This window comes from Antechinus flavipes, chromosome 2, assembly GCF_016432865.1.
Source record: "Antechinus flavipes isolate AdamAnt ecotype Samford, QLD, Australia chromosome 2, AdamAnt_v2, whole genome shotgun sequence".
Lineage (NCBI taxonomy): Eukaryota > Metazoa > Chordata > Mammalia > Dasyuromorphia > Dasyuridae > Antechinus > Antechinus flavipes.
In genome coordinates, this window is record NC_067399.1 from 150,348,689 (window position 1) to 150,365,132 (window position 16,444).

Below are 16,444 nucleotides of genomic sequence, written 5' to 3' on the forward strand. Positions count from 1 at the left end.
TTTTTGTGCATATAGGTCATTTTCCTTTTCTTCAAATTTCTTTTCATGCCTAGTAGTAGTATTATTAGGTCAAAGAATATACGTGATTTTATAGTGCTTTGGGCATAGTTCAAATTTTTTGATCATTTATCAGTTGGGGAATGGCTCTTAGTTTATATACATTTGACTCAGTTCCTTCTGTGTTTGAGAAATGAGGCCTTCATCAGAGAAACTTGCTTTAAAATTCATTTCATAATTACTATTGCTAACTTATTGTACCTCATCCCCTTTATTCTAATCGCTCTCTCTCCTTTGACCCTGACCTTCCTCAAGTGCTTTGCTTCTGACCACCCCCGTGTCCTCTCTTCTATCACTCTCTCCCTTTCTCATTTAACTTTTCCCTCCTGATTTCTTGCAGGGTAAGATCGATTTCTATCCCATATTGAGTGCATATGTTATTTTCTTTTTGAGGCAATTTTGATGAGAGTAAGGTTCACTTACTTCCCCTTCCATTCCTCTCTTCCCCTCCGTTGTAAAATCTTTTTCTTGCCTCTTTTATGACAGATAATTTATGCCATTCCATTTCTCCCTTTCCCTTTCTCCCAGCACATTCTTCCCTCACCCCTTAATTTTATTTTTTTAAGATGTCACCCCTTCATATTCAAATCACGCCTGTGAAAATTCTACCTTTTGCTTCTTTTTGTACCCCTAAGACCTAGCACATAGTAAATTTGTAATAATAGTTTATTGATTGATTGCTTTTATGAACAGTATAGACACAATGTGTTTTAAGTAAATTCCTCACATATTCTCTGGGATCCTTAGACTTCATTTTCCTTGCTTCAGGCTGCCTGATTACCATCATCTTCCTTTTAATTTATATCTTCATTCTCTTCCTTTGCATGCTTTAGATCACTCTTGTATTTCTGTGTTTCACTCTATTCTTTTGCTTATCTCAGATCTCCTAGGTCTCCTTATGGCACACTTACTCTCCTGCTGCATCTTCCTCTGACAGTAATAATGGTCTTGAACTCCACCTCCTTGGAGGGTTTGTTTTCTTATATGAAACACTGAAGAAGCCTCACCTACTGAAAATAGACTAATCTAATACTGCTAGAGGTTAGTTTTCCACTACTGGAGACATTTATTATATTTTGCTGGTGATGGAATTTGGATGTTCAAGTCAACAGCTGGCACAGGATCAGCACAACTGGGTACTAAAGCAGGCAATCTGTATTGGGGATTTCACTCCTAGGCCTAATTCTATCCCTGATGTTCTATTTCATTAGTATGGATATGATTTCTCAATAAAAAGGGGTTCCCCACAAACAGAACATTCCCTACATAACACAGAAAAAGTGTGAGAGGAAATTAGATATTGTCAACAGAGCATTTGGGACCAAAATAGTAAATAGATGGAAAGAGTTACAACAATTCATATTTCTGTATTGCTTTGTGGTTTGCAGAGCAGTCTTTTTACAACTTTGTGAGATAGACATTGGGAATATTATTTCCATGCTGCAGATGAGTAGCTGAGGCTCAAAGAGGCAAAATAATTTGCTCACAGATATAGGACGATTGCTTGTCTGAATTCGGCTCAAACTGAGGTCTTTTGAGTTCTTTAGGCCACACTAGGTTGTTTCCCCCACTTTACCTAAGCATGATCAAATCTAAGTTATACCTGTTTGAGGTTAAGGGACAGGAGTTCAGAGTATTTACAACTAGCATAGCACATATCATTAATCTCTGGAAATTTTTTTCTCTTGTAAGATTTATTTTCCTAATTACATTTTTCTTAAATAGGTATTAAAACTATTTTCTTATCTGATGTACAAACAACCTGAGGTGCTGTAGAGGCAATCTGTACTAGGTAACTGGGCTGATCTACATTAAAATTTAGCCACAAATCATCCACAAAGTAATTCACTAGGAATTAGATTAGTTACATTTATGAATTTGTAATTATACAGACAATGACTGTTAAAATTAGATACACAGAAAATTTCCTTAAAATTCCCTTAAACAAAAGCATTTTAAAGACATTAGTTGTATCTGCTTTGTTCTATAGATTTGAGCTTCACAGGAGGCAAAACATCCAATTAATTTTTTTACTAAAAACATAATGAATTTGTCTTGTGGAGGGAGGGTTCTGAAAAAAATCAGATTTGGGTGGGAAAGTATAAAAATGACTCCTCCAAGAGGAAATGATTCTATGGTAACAGCTGGGATCTGACGATGAGCTTCCCCCATGGGCAGTTTCTGTGCTGGTAATCTCCTTCTTTAGGCTGCTCTGAGAAATAATGGAGAAAAATATTTTTTTTCTATGACTAGAAATACCAGTTCCACCTATTGAAACTATTTAATTCATCTAGGCATTTGAAAATATTTCCAAATTATATCTCATACCTAAAAAACTTATTTATAATTACCCTCTAAAGCCAATTGGTGTAATTGAAAGGGCACCAAATTTAGATTGACTCTGCAATGCTCTTCTATGCGATCTTGAGCAAGTTATTTAACTACTCCGTCCCCCAGTTTCCTTTTCTGTAATTTACAGAAAATGCTTACTGGGTTGTTGGGAGTATAAATTGAAATAATGCATATAAAGTACTTGTAAAGTATAAAGTACTATACAAACAGCAGTATATTTTTTTATTACTAGTGATTTGTCTGAACTTTAGCAATTCAAAGTGTTTATAAGAGAACTTTAGTAAGGATCTTTTATTAGATTATGAGATAGGTGTTAAGCATTTGTACAATGATTTTCCATTATATAACATCTAATTTTAAGGGTACAATGTAACGTACAATCTATCTATATTCTTTTATTTTCAAGCTATGTCTTTGTGGTGTGCTTTTCATTGTCATTAATTTTTGTTTACATGAAACTAAGACGTCAGGGAAAATTTCATGTCAGTATGCACCACAACCATTATACTAAATTAAGTTGAGAAGTGTGAAAATAGTAGATAGAATGCTGACTTAGAATCTGGAAGACCTCAGTTCAAATCTTTCCAATGGTTACTTACTAGTTATGTAACTATAAACAAGTTACCTTTCTGAGCCTCAATTCTTTCATCTGTTAAGTGAGGATAATAATACCTTCCAGAATTAATGAATGTGGGTGTCAATAAATCAGTCAATTTTTAAAATTTATTATATCAGATAAGAAAATATATATTTATTATGTTCCAAGCAAAATGCTAAATGCTGGGAATACAAAGATGAGATAATGTACTTAAACAGCTTTGCAAACTTAAAAAAGCCATATAAATAGTATTTATCATTATAAAAATAACTTTCTATAAAATACCAAGGGGTTCTACACAGCAGTATTATTTATAACTTTAATTTATTAAGTCAAATAGCTAGATGACAGTAATCTGAAAATTTTGCAAAAGAATTGGATGCTGTTATTTTTTCTGCTAATGGAATTTATGTTCTGTGAACCCTTCATAGAACTGTTATCAGGGAGTCATGTTTTTATTCAGTAAATTATTTCTCCAGTATTTTGTTCTGAGGCTATTTAACAAAGATGGGTTTCCTCATACTAATTCATTTTTTTAAAAAACAATCATAGGTGTATGTTTAGAAATGAGCTCTCAGCGCATTCCAAAGCCAATGGTTATTCTGCCCTTCATGAAGTATGGTGATTTGCATACCTATCTGCTTTACTCACGATTGGAAACAGGACCAAAGGTAATTATCACATCTATGGTCACAGTGATCCTAAATAGTCTTCTCTATTTCTGGCCAGGAGTCTCTAATTCCTCTATTTTAAGTTGTCCAGAAATCCAGATATTATTATTATCTTTTTTTAGAAAGACTTTTTTTTAAAGTTTGTTTATCCATTTATGTTTATTTATTATTTATTCTAAGTAAGAAATCGTGATAAAGTTCTTAACCAATTTCAGAAACTGTGTGTGTTATTGTTGAATGCAGACTTGAGAGGAATTCTGGGAGGAATTTCTGGGAGGGGAGAAAAATAACTATTAAATGGCTATGTTTGTCTAGAACATGATTTCTTATTGGGGCTCAGAGAAGGAATACATTAGGCAAGAGAGTATATAGTAGTCATGACTAAATGGGCTGATACTGAGGCCTAATTAGGAAAAAAGTGAGAAAGAAAGAGAGAGGGGCTGCTAAGGAGAGAAAAGAGTAGAAAAGAGAATGGAGAGAGAGGAAGGGAGGGAAAGGAAAGAAGGGACAGAAAGGAAAAGGAAGGGAAGGGAAAGGGAAGAAGGAACCACAATACACATGCAAGCTATATGCTGGATAAATAGGAAATAACCAAGAGAAAGCACTAGAATAAAGGAATTCCTCTTTAGGAATTTAGAAGGAACGTTTCTGATAAAAGATGAGATTTTAGTTGGAACATAATAAATATCAAGAAGGTCAGTATTCAGAACATGGCATGGGTGATAGAGAAAATGAAAAGAGGGAGAGATGGAGTGCTTAGGCTAGAGAGAAAGTCATACTGACAGGGAACTGGAGAGGAATCAAAATGAGTGATCCCTGCCTGCTCAGCACATCACTGAAATATCAGAAAAAGAATCAAAGATGGAACCTTTTGAGCCTAATCATTAAATAAATGATGGCATTTATCATGGAGTCAGAAACCCTAAAATTAAGAACTCTCTATTATACAATAGCTGCATGAACCTGTATATGTGACTCCCTCATCAGTGACAAGTTGTTCAATCATTTCTTACTCTCTGTGACCCATTTGTCCAATTTTCTTGGCAAAGTGGTTTGCTATCTCCTCATTTTACAGATGAGGAATCTGAGACAAATATGGTTAAGTGACTTGCCTTGGGTCACAACGCTCAGTATTTGAAGTCAGATTTGAACTTATGAAGATAAGTCTTCCTAATTCCAATGCCAGTATTCTATCTACTATACTATCTAGATGCCAGGTAAAGTTAGGGTAATGAAATATCTGATCCCTATGTTCACTTCCAACTCTGAATTGTTTTCTTTTTTTTTCTTCCTCTCACTTTTTATTAATGTCTTTTGTTTTTACATTATACTCTAGTAATATATTTCCCTCTTTTCCTTATCCAGTTGGACCTCCCTCATAATAAAGATTTCAAAAGCAAAAGGAGGGAGGGGGGAGATAAGCAGTTCACAAAAAACAAATGGCATATTGACCATTCCTGACCAGATATTATTCTTAGACACTGTCTTTTTAACTTAATGAAGGTTCATGTGAGTAGTCATAAAAGATCATTATCCTCTGCTTCTGTTGAAGTTAGGAGAATATTATACAAAGAGATCAGTGTCTTATATATTCAAAACTGCAGTTGAGTCACTGTAGAAAATACTAGGGTAGCAATAATAATTATAGTAATTATGATACTTGCATTTATATAGGGCTCTGAGGATTGCAAGACACTTTACAAATATCACATTTTATCTTCATAGTAGTTCTGGGAGGTAGATGCTATTTTTATCCCTGTTTTAAAGATGGGGAAGCTGAGGTAAAGAGAAGCTACCTGATTTGTCAAGGGTCACATAGCAGTAAGTATCTGAGTCAGGATTTGAACTTAGGATTTCCTCATGCTGTGTTAAGAGCTCTATTCATTGTGCCACACAGTTATCTCTAAGTAAGTATCAAGTGACAATAAACTTAAATACTGTCAAATCTTGGCTATCTTTTAATCTTCTCAGGGAAAGTCATATTCCTCTTTTTTCCCCTCAGCTCTTCTCCTCAGAATTAATGGGATAATTTTTTTTTATTTCCTCAAAAAATCATTTTATGTCCTCAAACCACACAAAATCTTAGCTAAATATAGAAAATACTGCTAGATCCCCGAGCCTATGAATATATACTAATATGAGTTTCTTCTAAGAAATAATATGCATAATGGAACCAAGTGAAAAGTTCTAAGTTAAGTGATACTGTCTTGTTAATGGCTATAGCTCTTTGGTCTATCTAGATTTGGGGATTTGGGGGGTGATAGCATTTCCCTCCAGGAAATAGAGAATAAATAAAATCTAGGCTCAAACCTGACTTTTCCAATATTCTGCTGGATGTCTCCTTTTGGGTATCTTCTTAATACCTTAAACTCAGCATGTCTCAAACTGAGCATATCATTTAAAAATTTTTTTATTTATTTATTTAAATAATAGCTTTTTTATTTTCAAAATACATAGTTTTCAACATTCACCCTTTCAGAATTTTATGTTACAAATTTTTCTCCCTCCCTTCTCCTCCATCCTCTCCCCTAGATATCAGATAATCCAATATATGTTAAACATGTGCAATTCTTCTATGCCTTTGTCATGCTGCACAAGAAAAATCAGATCAAAAAGGAAAAAAAAATTGAGAAAGAAAACAAAAAGCAAGCAAATGACAACAAAAAAGGTGAAAAAATTATATTGTGATCCACATTCAGTCTCCATAGTTCTTTCTCTGCTTGCAGATGGCTCTCTCCATCACAAGTTCTTTGGAATTAGCCTGAATCACCTCATTTTTGAAAAGAAGCATTTTCATCTTGTTGTTGCCATGACAATATTCTCTTGGTTCTACTCATTTCACTTTGCATCAGTTCATGTAAGTCTCTCCAGGTCACTCTGAAATCATCCTGCTGATCATTTCTTATAGAAAAATAAATATTCCATCACATTCATGGACCATAACTTATTCAGCCATTCCCCAACTGATGAGCATCTGCTTAGTTTCCAGGTCTTTGCCACAACAAAAAGGGCTGCCACAAACATTTTGGCACATGTGTGAGTGCATCATCTTATCCCCCAAAATTCACTCTTCCCCATTTCCGTTGATAATGATATCTTCATCATCATTCCACTTCGTCAGGCTTAAAACTCCACAACTGGATTTGATACTTCTTCCTTCTCCCTTACTCATTCCTCTATTCAGTTACAAGTCCTAATACTTCTCTTAGCAGTGTGATTACTATTTATCCTACCTCCTTCCTTCACATGGCTATCACTGTAGATCAGGCCTTCCTTGTCACTTAGCTTTATTACTGTAATAGCCTTCTAAATGGTTTCCTTCTTCAACTTCCCCCTTTTTAAATCTGTCCTTCCCACAGCTAATGCACCCTTTCTGATACATAGATCTAGAGAGACAGCATGGCAGAATCATTTTTTTAAAAAAAATATACACCTAAGGGAGGAAAAATTATATAAAAGAATGTTGGACTTGGAGTCTGGTTGTTGAGTAGTTATTGTCTCATTTTTTGTATTTCTAACTCTGTCTCCTAACGTTGTATTGGTCCATAGTAGGTGCCGAATATTTGTTGATTGCTTGATAGAGTTCAAACCTCAGCTCTGAAACTTACTAGTTCTGTGATGTTATGCAAGGCATTTAGTTTTTTAATGAAATAGGAATAATAATACTTATAAAACCTAAGCCATTGGGTTTTGTGAAGAAAGATCTCTGTGAACTCTAAACTCTAAAGTAAATTCTTGTGTGACTTAAATCATAAACTTCAGTTTTTTATCTTAACGACAATCTCTGAAGTTCCACCCAGCTTTAAATCTTATGATCCTGTGTCACTCCTTTCCTCTGAAATTTGTGCTTTCCAATTGCCTATAGGTTAATATGAAATTCATTAGAGCAAGGACTTTTTCCTTTCTGTCTTTATATTCCCAGATTCTAGAACCAGGTCTTAACTAGAGTAGGCAAAGAAGAAATAAATATTGAATTGGATAGAGCTGATTTGAATTGGATAGTCCTAAGACATAAGAAGGTAGAAAAGATACTAATTTTTATTATATTACTACAAAATTCTTTGATAATCAGTAAACATTGTAGCCTTCTTTCTAATAAATCAGTCAACAAATACTTATTAAACACCTACTATATGCTGGACACAATAAATTCTGTAAGGAGGTATGTGGAAAGCTTCCAACGCTATCTTAGCTACTCCCAATTTTTGTGACTCAGAAAATAGGTCTGGCTTAGGAAGTGATGAGAAAAGTCATATTTACTTAAGATTAAATTGCTGCTTTTTCTTGTCCACACGTATATGGAAAGCAAGAAGTCCTAGAAGTTTGGAAGGAGTTCTGAATCCTCAATGGCTATCTAGCAGACTCAAGTCAGCAAGCCATTGTTGACAAATAAGACAGCTTGTGTCACCTTTGCTCCTTTTTCTCCTGCTCCAGTCTGTAATTTCAAACCAGTAATCTCGTTAACACAAAACAGAAAAACCAATTTGGAAAAATCATAAAACAATATTTTTTTAAAGCTTCCTTTTGCTTTTTAATACCTGGAGACAGTCAGCAGGATTAGATTCATCTTTCTCCTTTGACAGAAAGAGGTAAAGTTAGGTGAAATCCTAGAAATTCTTGAGGTCTGAAAAACTTTAGTGAGCTCATAATCTCCTCAATGCAAAGATCCCCCTGTGACAGTGCAGTTTGCAACCATCTATGCTTTCTCATTCCTTGATACTATTAGCAAATTCTAAGGCAGTTGGTTGGCTTAATGCATAGAGTACTAACCTTGGAGCCAGGAAAAAGGAGATGGCAAATCTTTCCAATATGTCTGCCTCTAAATCCCCAAAAACCAACCTCCCCGCCCCCCAAAGCCAAACCTACAACCAAGAGAGTGTTGTGAAGAGTCAAACATGTCTGAAAAATGACTCAAAAGTCTTTATAGCTAGCATTTGTAACTAGGTTTGCTGCAACTTGAACCCCTGGTATTTATCACATTGGCTTTTGAAATTTTAAATGGTTTGTAGGGCACCGATCTGTGGTTTTACAAGAATACTTTTGTTACCTCCAACTGTAAAATATCTATCTTCCTCCACCTACTCCTCCCATCTTGCTGGAAACATTCCTTAGGTCTTTTAGCAATTTATAGGTACCACAGTTCACTATTGTTATACATAGGCTGTCTTTCTGTTATCCAACACAGTTTTGTAGTTTCTATTATTGTCACTGTTATTATTATTATTATTTGAGGTCATATTTATTATTACTTTGAAAAGATATTAAATGAATGAAAAGTAAGCCCAAAGATCTTAAATAGCCAGTGAAGTAGAAAGCACATATCTACTATCTTCCTTGTAAGTTTTCTTACTGTTTACATCTGATCCTCAAAGGTAACCTTTAGGAAATTAAATGTCAAAGATACCCATTATAAATGAAAAAGACATTTATTTCTAATTTGCTTGTAGTTTCCCAGCAGCCCTATTGCACATGAATAGATTAGAGTTGAAAGCAATTTATAATAGATACAATATGTGGTTGGTATGTAAAATCGTTCAGCTCAAGTCTGGCTTTGTGGGGAAAGTACTGCCAAACTTATGTTCCATGGAAAGGAAAGTCATGGAAAGTTAAGCTCCCCAGGGAGTGTGTGGGTCACACATTATTAACCCCTAGATGGCTGAATGTTTTTGAATATGGATTCATTTCATTGTGACTTCAACTCATACTTTCAGCAATTCAAAAAGTCCTCTCTTTCTAGATGGAAAGTTTTACTTAAATCAGCATCTAACGAACCATATTACACAAATCTGATGGGTGTTTTATAAAGGAATCATGACAGATTCATCACATTTGCAATTATCTCTAGGGAAACATAATTGTAACATTTTAGAGCTGGAAGAGACTAGATTTCCATGTATGCAAAGAAAAACAACTCTTTTATGTGTGTAAATAAAAATAAGTATTCTTACATGGATAGCTGGGTTTGGGGAAACTGCTTGCTGTTGTAACGAATTTGTCTTTGATGGTTAACCATCATCCAGTGGCTGGCTAGCCTGTTAGTAATCAACTTCTCTGTACTTAGTTAAGCCGGTCCTTGGAAAGCAGTCCTAGTTTGTCCCTGGCACTATACTCAGAAGGCCTTCCACAGTGGTAAAAACCTTCCAGGCCTTCTGTTATCCTGACCTAATCTCTTGAGACAGAAGTCAGGATCAATTCTAGGCCACAATGAGACATCAGAATAGGACTTTTCTCAACACTGTACACATGCACAGACACACATAGATATAGAATATATAAGTACATAATATAATATAACCATATAATATATATATTATAAATGTTCATGTTATAAAATATAGCCACATATTAGTATATATTCATTAATGTTTAATATGGCACCATGTCTTAATATCAAAATACCAAAAAGAAAAATTCATTTGTTTGACCCATATAACTTAGAGATAGTGTTTTTATTCTGCTGGCAGTCACTTGACTGATTTCAGGGATGGTTTCAAAGTGTCTGATATAGTACTGGGAATACTGAAATGAACCCACTTTTAAAAATCAGCATACACTAGATATTTAAGTTTTTTCCTTCTTGGATTTCTAATGCTAGTTTCTAGTAACCACATTTTACCATTTTCTGTCTGGTAGGAGAGAGACTATTATTTTCAACACATTTTAGAGCAAAAGTAAAATAAAACCATATGGCTTCCAGACACATATAAGTTAATTGGAAACAGGGCTGTGGATAAGGCTCACTGATTAGTGATAGATAGAACTCCTAGGAAGCAAGGCAATTTCAAGCTGGACAAATAATGAATTCCCTTGTGCATTCTACCAGTATTATCTTTCTACTGGCTATTTGATTACACAGTAATAGTACTGTTTTGCCTTCCTGTTTTATGAAGAGAAAACCAAGTGGATATTTACTATGTCTTAAAATGATGACATGAAAACATTTTTTTTTAAAAAAAACAAAGACAGTCTGAGTTTTAACAGTTTTTTTTTTTTCCCTTTTGGAAGTTTTATTTATGATACCAATAGTATGGAAATTTAGTAATTGCACTCTTTTGAAAAGCAAATGCTTATGTTTGATGTGGTGTGGAGGCCTTTGCTTGTTTCTTAATGATAAACAAAGCTAGAATATTTCTTAGTTCTCTCTTTCTTGTTCCCTCAGCATGTACCTCTGCAGACCCTACTGAAATTCATGGTAGATATTGCATTGGGAATGGAGTATCTGAGCAAAAGGAATTTTCTTCATCGAGATCTAGCTGCCCGAAATTGCATGTAAGGATTTTAGTGTCATCTTCATCTTTTTAAACTCATCATACTTTTTTATGATTTCTCTGTCATAACAGGCAAGGAAACGGTGATTCACTCCATTTTAAAAATTGTTATAAGGAAAAAAATCAGTATATAGGGGAAGATAGATATTTTGTATTTCAGAGAGTAGCACTACAGGTGAAGTTTTGAATAAAAACTGACTTTTACAAAATTGTAGCATCCAAAGGTTAGAAAATATTGCAGGGATCAGCCCGACAAAGTTCTAAACAATATTTGTGAAATAGAACTGGGTCCTTTATATCCCTCTCTTCGTGATTCATCATCTGGATTTTTTAAGTTACACAAAGGAATTAGTATTTTGAATCTGTTGCTATTGAAGTTCAACTTTCTGCTCCTAGGTTACGAGATGATATGACTGTGTGTGTAGCTGATTTTGGTCTCTCTAAGAAAATTTATAGTGGTGATTATTACCGCCAAGGTCGTATAGCCAAGATGCCTGTAAAGTGGATTGCCATAGAAAGTCTTGCAGATCGTGTCTACACAAGCAAAAGTGATGTGGTATGTATGAAAAGCTGAAAAAATAGCCAAAAATGAGGAAAATTATAATTTTTAAAAAAAGAAATGTCAAGTAGACTCTTTTTATTATTTCAAGTAATTGAGAATGTACTTTGAATTTTCCTTTGTGACACCATAAGATATTTTAATTCATGGGAAAAGAAAGCAGCATGGCATAAAGTCAAGGATTTAAAATCAGAAATACTTGTGTTCAGATCCTGCCTCTGAGACTTACTAGCTGTGTGAATCTGGGTAAATTATTTAACTTCTCAAAGATTTGAGGCTGTTCTAAGGATCAAATGAGATAACAGATGAAAAACAGCTGTCAGACTTTAAAGCATTATATAAATGTCAATAAAAGTATTATATAAATGGCACAGTAGATAGAATGCTGGGCCTGGAGTCAGGAACACCTAAGTTCCTAAGTCCAACATTAGATACTTATTAGCTCTGTGAGCCTGAGCAAGTTGCATAATCTCTGTCTGCCTCAATTTTCTCAACTGAAAAAAGGAGATAATTTGTGTAATTGGGTTGTTGGGATGGTCACATAAAATAATATTTGTAAAAGCACTTAGTACATTAGTGGATACTTAATATTTATTCCTTCCCTTCTGTATTACACCTGGCATTCATGAGATCCAAACTTCTTCACTCCAATCACTGACTCTTTATGAATTTAGATATGTCACTTAATAAAAGAGAATGATTTTGATTTTCAGATACCTTAGAAATATTACACAAGGAAATGAGTTAATCTGAGTAAAATTATCTGGAGTCTTCAGAAGAAAAATGCCCATAGCCACATAATGAGTATAATTACAACTTCATTTTCATGTAATTAAGTTTTCTGGGAAAATCACAAGATGGGAGTTGACAATAACAACGAAAGAGATCAAGTGAACATAACATTTCTGGGTGAATTGCTTCTGTATCTTTCCTTACAAGGTTTCCTGGAATGGCTTTATTAAAATTAGTGAGCAGTGAAAGTAGCACCATGTTATTTCCATGTTGTGGGAACATAACATCCTAGATATAATTATCAACATTGTGCATGATCCTTATGTACTACACGAAAGTGACCTTTTCTGATGAAAAGAGTCATTCAGTCTTTCTTGAAATGACATTCTAATTTGCTATTGCTTTGTCGTAGTGGGCCTTTGGAGTGACCATGTGGGAGATAGCCACCCGAGGGATGACTCCATATCCTGGGGTGCAAAACCATGAAATCTATGACTATCTTATTCATGGCCACCGACTGAAGCAGCCTGATGATTGTTTGGATGAACTGTGAGTATTGCTTTTCTTTATCATCTCATGTTTCTGCTATTGTCTTGAAAGTATTACAGATGATACCATAAGCTCCTTGAGACTAAGGATTGGGTCATCTTTTTCTTTTTTCATTAACATGCAATGCTTTGCACATAGTAGACACTTCATGCATGTTTGCTTATTAATTGCCAGTCAGAACTTGAACTTAGGGAGGGAGGTAGCTGCTTAGGGTGGCAGTGATGGGTGCAAGTGGGAAATAATGAGGAACATTTTCTAATTCTCCTTTTTTTATAAATGCACAAAATTTAATGGCAGAAAATTCCATTCCCCAAGGCAAGTGAGCACTTGATAAGTCAAATGACATGTATTAGAGTGACAGCTCAAAGTACCTAGTACTTTGTCAGTGGATTTGTTATCTCACTGATGTGGATACCCCTTCCAATAGCACAGATCACAGCCTATCCATACCATTCATTTTGTATAATTCTTGTTCATATCCTCTCATACATCCTTTCAGCAGTGCAGTCTACTCGGTGCAGTCTACTCAATAAACTAACAGCCTTTCTCTAGGCCTTTTTACATTCTGCAAGTACCTGTGCAAAATGTTGTTTATTCATCTCTTTCTCTTATACTCATTACATGGCCAGTCTACTTCTTTCGCTGACCTTTTATTTCTGATTTGTGTGTGTGTGTGTGTGTGTGTGTGTGTGTGTGTGTGTGTGTGTGTGTGTTTGCTGCACTAACACAGAGAAGGCAGGATTTTCCTTTAATAGATGGGAACTACAGATATCTCATCCTAATTCTGGAACTAGCACTTGAATCTGGTTCTCTTGCTTCCTTAGTCCTATACAATACCATCTTAACAGATGGTACTTTGAACTCCCAGATTCCTATTTGTGTAGTGGGAAATAAATATTTTGCCTGCTTATAGGATGTGAAACACAAATGATTTACTAACTTGTCATATTACTGTCACAGAGAATTAATTTTAATGAATGTATGTTTTGAGTTCAACTCATAAACTGTATTCATTCTATAAAATGCAAAGCAAGTGAATTAAGATAGAAACTGTGCTCTGAAAGAACTTATACTGTAGGAGGAAGAGGTAACAGAAGAGCAAAAATAACATATAAGACCAAAAAAGTGCTAGAAGAGATAAAACCACAATATTCTGAAGTTTCAAAGGAGAGGAGAGAGATCATATCCAGTGAAGAGAAATGAAAAAGACTTAATGAATGAGATAAATCTTAAAGGATAAAATGGAATTAGGTATTAGTCCTTTGATTTCACTATTACAGGGAACTCTCTGAATTTCAGATTGATATCTTATCAATAACTCAGAGGTCTTTGAAGGTTTCCTAGAGTATTAAATGGTTAAGTGACTTGCCTGGGGTCACATAGCCAAGATATCTGAGAGGTGGGATTTGACTCCAGTCTTTCTAGCTAAAAGGCCAGTTTATATCTTGATACCATTCATTTTTTAAAAGAGTGAATGAGGGAGGGAGAAGAGAATTTCAACTGAGGGAGAAGGGAAAGTGTTACATTCTCTCTGGAAGAAATAACATGAGAAAGAACAGACTGGAAAATCAGGGACACACAAAAGAATATTGGGGGTTAGTTTGTTTGGGTACTTTACTGATCATCCTAGTACTTGTGAACTTCATTATTTTTTTAACCTGCAGGTATGAAATAATGTTCTCTTGCTGGAGAGTTAATCCCTTGGACCGACCTACCTTCTCAGAGTTAAAACTCAGACTAGAAAAGCTCTTGGAAAATTTGCTTGATGGCCAGGAAAAAGCAGATGTACTTTACATTAATACACGACTTTTGGAGGACTATGAAGGAATGGTAGAAGACCCTGTGTTCACTCAGATGGACATGGACATTGATCCCAACTATATCATGGCCTCCTGTGCTCCCAAGCCTGATTCTAGTGTGGTCACAGTAGAAGTACATGAAAATCATCTCAATGAAGAACGATATATCCTGAATGGATTGAATGAAGACTGGGAAACTCTTGCTTTGACTGCTCCCCCGTCAGTGACTCCTGAACAAATGAATACAGTTTTATTGGAGGACAAAGTTTTGAGGAATGGAGCAACATGGTCACAGTCTAGCACTTTGCCAATGGGCAACACATTACATGATCAGCTGTTGTATGCAGATGATTCCTCAGAAGATTCTGAGGTTCTGATGTGAAAGAGGTACAGCAGTCAGACTTGGGGGGAATGAGAGGTTATGGATGAGAAAGGTTTATAAATGATTTATTGTCTGAGATGTTTGTCTTTCATCAAAGAAATGGTCTAGCCATTTGGATGTTGACTAATTAAGTGGCCACTAAAATATATAATACATATATATATATATATTTGTATAAAGAAAAATATGTGTATAGAAAGAGAGTCAGAGATTTTATTTTATTAAAAAGTGATCTATTTTATGTCACCATCTCTTGTAGATATGAAAATTTAGGTTTAAAAAATTTCATATTGGCAATGGCTTTTTTTCATATCAAGTATAAAAGTTTTAAAGATAAGCTGTTAATGTTTTCTTTTTTTTCTTTTTGTACATTAATAATAATAAATTTGTACAGTAAAATTTTAACTTTCAGTTTTCTTCTGCTTTTTATAAACAATTCCTTTATATTAATCATGAAATTGTCAGTGTGTTCCTAGTTAATCCCTGCATTGTTCTTCTTGGTATTTGTGTATGATTTTGCTCTCAACACTCTTTGGCTCTCCTCATGTTCTCTCAAATATATCTCCTTCCTCATGGCAGAGAAAGGGAGTTCTGCTAGATTAGTATATATCATACTTTACTAGATGCTCTCACTGTGTCTGATGTTTTAAGTTTAAGCCTTTTTTTGTCACAAGGGAGAGCACTATCTGGAAAGAGCCAGGCTTGAAATGGCTGTTGTTAAAACAAATGGTATCAATAAACAGTTTTTTGAAGAATGATTCTCTTCACTTTATCCCTGGTTGCCTTACCCTTTTAATGAAGGACTCTGCCCTTAGACCTAGCTGAGATACCAAGATGCTAATCTTTTTTTGGCATATCTTAGTTGTTGTTTCAGTCATTTTACTTGTTCAGTTCTTCATGACCCCATTTGGGGTTTTCTTGGCAAAGACACTGGTATGATTCACCAATTTTTTTTCCAGCTCACTTTACAGATAAGGAAACTGAGGCAAACAGAATTAAGTGATTTGCCAGTGGTCACACAGCTAATAAGGCAGGATTTGAATGCAAGTATTCCTGACCCCAGGCTCAACAATCTATCCACTACACAACCTAGCTGCTCAGTATTGGTATATCACCTTCCCCCTAAATCCGTTTTTATCTTTTCATAGACATGAAAGTTGAGAGGAAAACTACAGGAATAAAATAAATGATATTTCATTTATAAATAATAGTTCAATAATAAATTCAAATCAAAGCATATTTATTAATCATCGACTTTTTCAAGACATTTCAAAGTTTGGGAATATAAAAACAGATAGTTTCTGCCTTCAAAGAATTTTTAACTTATTGATAGAAATGATGCTGCACCAATAAATTTGAAACAAATAGAATTCAATAAATATGTCAGAGATGTATAAGCAAACAACTATATTATTCATCCATGGATGAAGGAGATTATTTCTGACTGATGTGGCCATAGCTCAAGGGAAGTTTCTTG

The 16,444-nt window shown here is 34.7% G+C and overlaps 1 protein-coding gene across 1 annotated transcript in view; it reads left to right on the top strand.

Moving 5' to 3' along the window:
• The window catches only part of MERTK (MER proto-oncogene, tyrosine kinase), a 118,313-nt gene extending 102,941 nt beyond the window's left edge, over nt 1-15,372 (top strand). Inside the window, exons 15-19 of the mRNA XM_051975807.1 lie at nt 3,560-3,678; nt 10,838-10,947; nt 11,343-11,502; nt 12,650-12,786; nt 14,451-15,372. Of these exons, the coding sequence (XP_051831767.1) occupies nt 3,560-3,678; nt 10,838-10,947; nt 11,343-11,502; nt 12,650-12,786; nt 14,451-14,967 (1,043 nt within the window). The 3' untranslated portion in view covers nt 14,968-15,372. The remainder of the gene's footprint in view (nt 1-3,559; nt 3,679-10,837; nt 10,948-11,342; nt 11,503-12,649; nt 12,787-14,450) is intronic.
• The last annotated feature ends 1,072 nt before the right edge of the window (nt 15,373-16,444 follow it).